The 6,000-nt window shown below is 47.0% G+C and overlaps 1 protein-coding gene across 3 annotated transcripts in view; it reads left to right on the top strand.

Annotated features, from left to right (window-relative positions):
* The first annotated feature begins 365 nt into the window (after positions 1–365).
* LOC100721502 (centromere protein J-like) overlaps positions 366–6,000 on the top strand; it is a 28,386-nt gene continuing 22,751 nt past the window's right edge. For 2 of the 3 annotated variants that reach the window (XM_063233069.1, XM_063233071.1), the window contains exons 1-3: positions 366–1,464; positions 2,628–2,766; positions 5,757–5,975. In XM_063233069.1, the coding sequence (XP_063089139.1) occupies positions 2,629–2,766; positions 5,757–5,975 (357 nt within the window). In that variant the 5' untranslated portion in view covers positions 366–1,464; position 2,628. The remainder of the gene's footprint in view (positions 1,465–2,627; positions 2,767–5,756; positions 5,976–6,000) is intronic. The other variant, XM_063233070.1, reaches the window with a different exon arrangement.

Here is a 6,000-nt window from a genome sequence, read left to right as displayed (position 1 = left end):
GATATTTAAAAATTATTATTTCCTTTGTCAAGGCAGATACCACTTCAACAGTATTGTTTTAAAATGGAAGTTTGAAAGGGTAAATTATTTTAAAAAGCATTTCTCTAGCTGGGTGTGATAGTGCACACCTGTAATCCTAGCACTTGGGAGGCTGAAGCGGGGGGATCTTTGTGAGTTCAAGACCAGCCTGGGCTACAAAGTGAGCTCAAGGCCAGCCTGAATAGCATAGTGAGACCTTGTCTCAAAAAAAAAAAAAAAAAAAAAAAAGCATTTCTGTCGCCACCCAAACAGTGCACCCTGGAGTTGGTCTCCGATTTCAGCACATGAATGAGAGGTGCATTGTGGTTTCTGCCAGGGTGTGTTCAGACCAGTTCAACCCACAGTAGGGTCAGAAACCAGCAAAGACACTGCAGCACCTCCTCCATTCCAACACCTCAATCACTGGTCACACCTCATCACTTAGAGACTGCCACCCATGTGCCCCAGGCAGGATCTGATGCCCAAAGCTGATGTGGCACCTCCATGAGCCCCTGCTAGGTGTGCTCACAGCAGGGAAAGGGTTAGAGCAGACAGGCTGCCCTCTACCTAATATAAGGAAGGAGCAAACTGCACTGATGGAATAAGAACAGGAGTAATTCTCACATAGGAGGACCACATCCCGTCCCAAATGCAGCTCAGGTTTTGTTCTCAGGACCATTGTGACAAGGAGTTACTTCTATCATTCACTCCTGTGCAAAAGTTCCTCCTATTTGCTCTTTGGATAGTTGGCTATTCCATCTACAAAGCTGTGATGAGAGATGATGGTCAGATTAGCACCCAGAACTGACTCTGAAATGGTCCCCACAGACTCAGTCAGCCAGCGGGATAGAGATAGACGTGTTCTGTGAAAGGAGGATTTTTGGATTTTGTTTTCTATTTAAGCTTGCACAGATCACAAACATCTTTTCTAGCAAACAATTTGCTTTGACAGCCAAAGAAAGTTTTATATATAAATGTACACTGAGAAGAATGACTTCTTACTATACTTTGCACATTAAAAGCTGAGTATTGAATACATTTTCACCCATCAGTATGGAGCAAAAATTTGGTTTTTCTTCTATTCTCTGTGATTAGATCTATCCCACTGATCATGAGCTTACTGAAACTTAATCACAGGTTTAAGGTATCTAATTATCATGTTTGCAACACCAAAAAGCTATGTAAGAAGGTATGGCCCTTTAAGACAGGAAGTCGGTTTAGAATGAATAAGGGGGTTCTAGAGATGTGGGGTGGAGGGCTCAGGAACAGGTTTTAGGGCTCCACAGAGATGGACTACATCCTGGAAGAAGGTACTGTCATGGACTAGTGAGGCAACACAGGCACAGGGAAGGTTTCCTCTGGACGAAGTGGCTGAGGATTGTGGTTCTGAGGACACGGAGTTCCTGCTGGGAGTTGAACAGTCCACCATGTCTGCAGGACACTCAGGTGAGGCCACCTAAGTCGGTGACCGAAGGTAACACTTTCTCTCCTTAGGAAACAACCACTTTCTCTGAGGGCGCTTAAATTGTTCACTCTTGTCTTTGTATATACTGTGAAGCTTAGAAATAAAACCATTTTTGGTTTTTGGCTCTATTGCCCTTTTTCACTTGTGTTTTGTTAGTACATGTTTGTAGTATATCATGGTGACACTCTTTGTGGAGGAATTTTGCGTGTACATAACACATTTCAATTCTTTTTTCATTCCGTTTCCCTTTCCTTCTTCTTCTTGATTCCCTTCCCATTTGAAAATGGTCTATCTCCCTACTTCCTATCAGCTATCTTTCATCTTGTTCTTTATATGAGAAACTCAAAATATAATAAAGAACATTCTGTTTATAAATAGGAAAGATTCTGTAACAATTTGGGATCAGAACCCCCTTCCAAATTCCCAAGATTCCTGAAGGCTCTGCCTAGTGAGGGTCACCTTAGCTCCCTAACACCACCCTCCACCCTTCCCATAATAGTCCCCTTGGAGGTCCCCCAGGAGGGAAGTGGAGAGGCGCAGGCTGAGTTGAGCTTTACACAGGCTGGGCTCTATCTTTGATCCTTTTTGTCTCAGCCTCCCAGAGAGCTGGGATTACAGGCAGGCACCACCATACCTGGCTTTGCTTCCAGTTTTAATTGGTGTGTGTGGCACATCCCTGGCCAGGCTGTTGCTGAGGAAGGATGTGTTTCTTTCACCATCACAGGATGCAGAGGTCCCTGTGGGGACATCATCATGACTCCAGCACATGGGCCCTCATAGCCCCTGGTCTGGGTCTGTTCCAGATGGGGGCCTGATGAAGGAACAAAGGATTCCTCAGTGTCCCATTGAGACCTCTGCTCACCTCTAAATGAGTGCTCAGATGGTGGTCACACTGATTATGGATGCAAGTGCTTTCTACACATGTTGAGGGCAGGCCCCTCAGGAACAGCTCAGCCCCTCTGTTCTGTGCTGTCTTTCTATTTCATGAGCCTCAGGCCTGGCACAGAGCACTCAGTTGGGTAGTGGGGGGGGCACAGTGAAGGGTTGCCTCACTCTCAGTAGGGGCATGGAGAGGACATCAGGATCCACGGAGGGCAGAGGTGTAAAACCAAGGAGCTTCCTGATTCTTCTCCTTCTCAACCAGAATGATGACCAGTCACCTGGAGGCCAGGAGAGGAGTGGAGGCGAGCCCCACAGAAGACTCAGGCCCAACATGCAGGGCTGGCTTAGAGGACACCACAGCCAGGGGCCCCAGAGTGGACTGCAGGGTCAAGCAGATGCTGGTGAGCAGGCCATGGTGAGCTGGTTGCGGTGTGTATGTGTTAGAGACTGGCTTGGGGATGACCCTGCTTCCAGTCTGAGACCAGACACTGGCTTTGGTTGTCCTGCAGGACCATTTCAGTGATGTACTTACATGCCAGTATTTTATTTCCTGTAAGGAGGAACATATGGTTCTTTGCCCTCTGTGATTTTCTTTTCTGATGGACAAGAAGCAGAGGGAGGAGTTAAAGAAAATGTGGATATGTCAGGTTTTCCCTGGTAACCCAGGAGACAGCATGAGGCTTCAAAAGGTTGATTTAAAACAAAACAAAACAAAACAACCCAAACAAACAAAAAATAGACAGTTTGCATGCCTTGAACCATCCCAGCAAATTTCTAGATTTTTAGCAGCATCTGCCCCTGCCCACTGGGGTGTCTGCTTCGGTAAAGCTGCATGGCCTGCACTGTCCCTCTCTGGATTCTTGTTTATTCTTGGCACAGGGCCATAGCCACGATGCAAGTCAAATGCAAGGCTCTCGGAAAAACATGTCCATTCATGTCCAAGGATTTGCTGTGACTCAGAGGCTTGACCTCCAGGACAGTGATACTCACAATGTCCATGCACACCAGTCCCTGTGCCAGACGCGTGACAATGTGGTTCATTAGCTGTAATTACCACAAACTTGGGAGAGGTTGCATCTTCCCCATTTTATCCATAAAGAAGATGAATGCCCTGCTAAGGTCACGAGACCAAAGCTTGTGACTCCATAGCCCCAATGGTGAGCTCCCCCACAGCAAGATGAATCACCTGACCTGCATGGGTGGAGGGGACCTGTGTGTGGCCTTTGGTGAAATGTGTAAGCAGGAGAATGCTGCTCCAGCCTGCCTGAAAGGACAGAGAAGGGAAGAAACTTCTTGACCTCACTGAGGACTGCTTGGAGCAGGCCACCCTGGAGGAGGGCCTCCTCGTGGATACCCTGACAGTCTCCAGTGCAGCCTTCTTCCCTTAAGTGGCTCTGCATGTGCCCAAGAGGAACCTGTGTTTATCGCTGTGATTGAGGGTCCCTGATCTTCAGTTGTGTTCTCCTCCTCCTCCACAACCCCAACTTTAGCCTCTGCCTGGCTTCTCGACCCAAACTAGGGCACTTCAAATATACGGTGCACACTCACTGTAGGGGCTGCTGGGTGTCACATGCTGCTCCAAGTTCCTGGTCACAGTGGCAGACAGCAAGAGTTGGAGAGGAGCGGAAGGGACATAGACAGGAGCACAGTACACAATGGTAGCCACTACAGCAGAAAACAACAAAGGGGCAGCCCAGCCTGGGGTCAGTGATGTCCCTGGTCTCCGCTTAGCTCAGGCTCCTGGGATTCAGCCGCAGCCCCCAGCCTGAGAGTGGCACTCCCTGCAGGGCTCAGAGTCATTTCACAAAATCACCTCTGGAAAGGCAGAAGGCCTAGGGCTTATCTCTGGATGATTCAGACAAAGGAGAAAGTGATAGGGATGTTTTCCATGCTTTTCACACATCCTTGTATCTTAACTGTGTAAACTCAGCTCCTAGTGAGGAGAGTATCTTCCCCTCCATTGTCACTGACCTGGCAGTTTACCAGGGTTTGTGAGAACTCACTGTGAGTTCCATATACTACACAGGTCCTGATTTTGGAAGGGCAGTGCACCCTCTGCTGGCGACCAGAGACTTCTCACTTCTTACTCTTCTGGGGCCCTGCTATGTTTTTGGGCTCTCCCCACCCTTACTGGAAGCATCAAGGTTGTAGCTTCAATTTGGAGTAAGCATGCATGTGTGAAAAAACAAAGCTGAGCCTGACTAATATGTATGGTTAAAACATGCAAATGCAAAATAAAATAGTAACAAAAAAATTCCATGTGGGAAAAAAGACCAGGGATTTGATTGACAGACTTCTAATTCTCTCATTTGTCACCAGTCACATCCCCATGCTCTTTGTTCCCTGTCACCAGTCTTCACAAATTTAGTATTACCAGGACAATTTCATGGGAGATGAGGAAGGATGCAAATTTAACTTAGAATTAAAATGCAATCACTTTCCCACTTTTTCTGGAATTAACCAGGAGAATATGTTTGCTAACGAAGAAAATTTCTCAAATTGTCTGTTATTTTCCCCTTAAATTTTAATCAGTTTACAACATGATGCCAAGTTACTTTTGGGATATAATTTCCTTGAAAGGAAAATACTGTAAGAAAAGAAAAGCAGTGTTGGCTCTAATCATCACAGGTTGTTAGTTGAAGCAGATTCTTGTACAAAAGACAGACCAGTAAGAAAAACACACAGGTTTAAGAGCGTGGTTATTTCACGGGTACTTGGGAGATGCCCAGGGAATGTGTGGTTCTCAAGCATGTAACTTTATACTTGGCTTCTGTACCATCTTCAACCTGGGGGCAGGGGTGTTTAGAGAATGGAGAGAATCAAGAGAAGGAATTTGAGTCTCTGCAGGCAGCGACTCAGGGAGGGCAAATGAAGACTTCTGATAGAACATCTCCAAGGAGAAGGGTCTGAAGCTGTAGTGAGTGGTTAACCGAGGTGGAGTCAAGAGCCTACTGTGCCTGTGACACTGTGTCTTCTTCCAGGCAGTACAGGGGACGGGAGCTCTTCTGCACCTGCTGCTGCTTATTTACCGCAGCTCAACAATCCTAGGGCCAAGGGGGAAGCATGACCCGGTATTCCAAGTATTTGTCATGCTTTCTGACTCCTGCCATACTGACCCCATGAAGACAAGATCGAAGAGGAGAAAAGAATTCTGGTCTCTTTTGCCATAGCAATATTTTACCACATAATGACAATTCAGTCACCATCTTTACCAGTCATAACATGCAGAATAATTCACAATGGATACCACTTGGTAAAAATAGGTGAAGTTGTTGCAGCTTTGATTTTCTCCTCTGATGTCACGGGGGATGTCTCCTGTGGGAAGGGGCCCTGAGATGATGCAGAGGCCACCTAGCGGGGCTCTGAGGTCCTTGGTGTTCTCTCCCCACAGCAGCAATTTCAGCACCAGGTTTTTGATCTTCGAGGTGAGCTCCGGAAACAGGTGGCTCAATGGTCTGTCGCTCATACCAAACTCCAGAACCAGATAGATGCTTTGACAAAGCAGAACCTGGCACTACGAGAGGAGCTAAGGGCTTGGGGACTGCAAGATCCCACAGACACAGAGAAGCCTGCAGCCTCGCTTCCCACACCCTGCGGATCACGTGTGCTGGTACAGTGGGCCCTTTGTGTTCCTT

The sequence above is a fragment of the Cavia porcellus genome, unplaced genomic scaffold, assembly GCF_034190915.1.
Source record: "Cavia porcellus strain 051 isolate PalLab524CR breed Dunkin Hartley unplaced genomic scaffold, mCavPor4.1 scaffold_22, whole genome shotgun sequence".
In the NCBI taxonomy this organism is placed as follows: Eukaryota; Metazoa; Chordata; class Mammalia; order Rodentia; family Caviidae; genus Cavia; species Cavia porcellus.
This window is presented reverse-complemented; position numbering and strand designations above follow the sequence as displayed.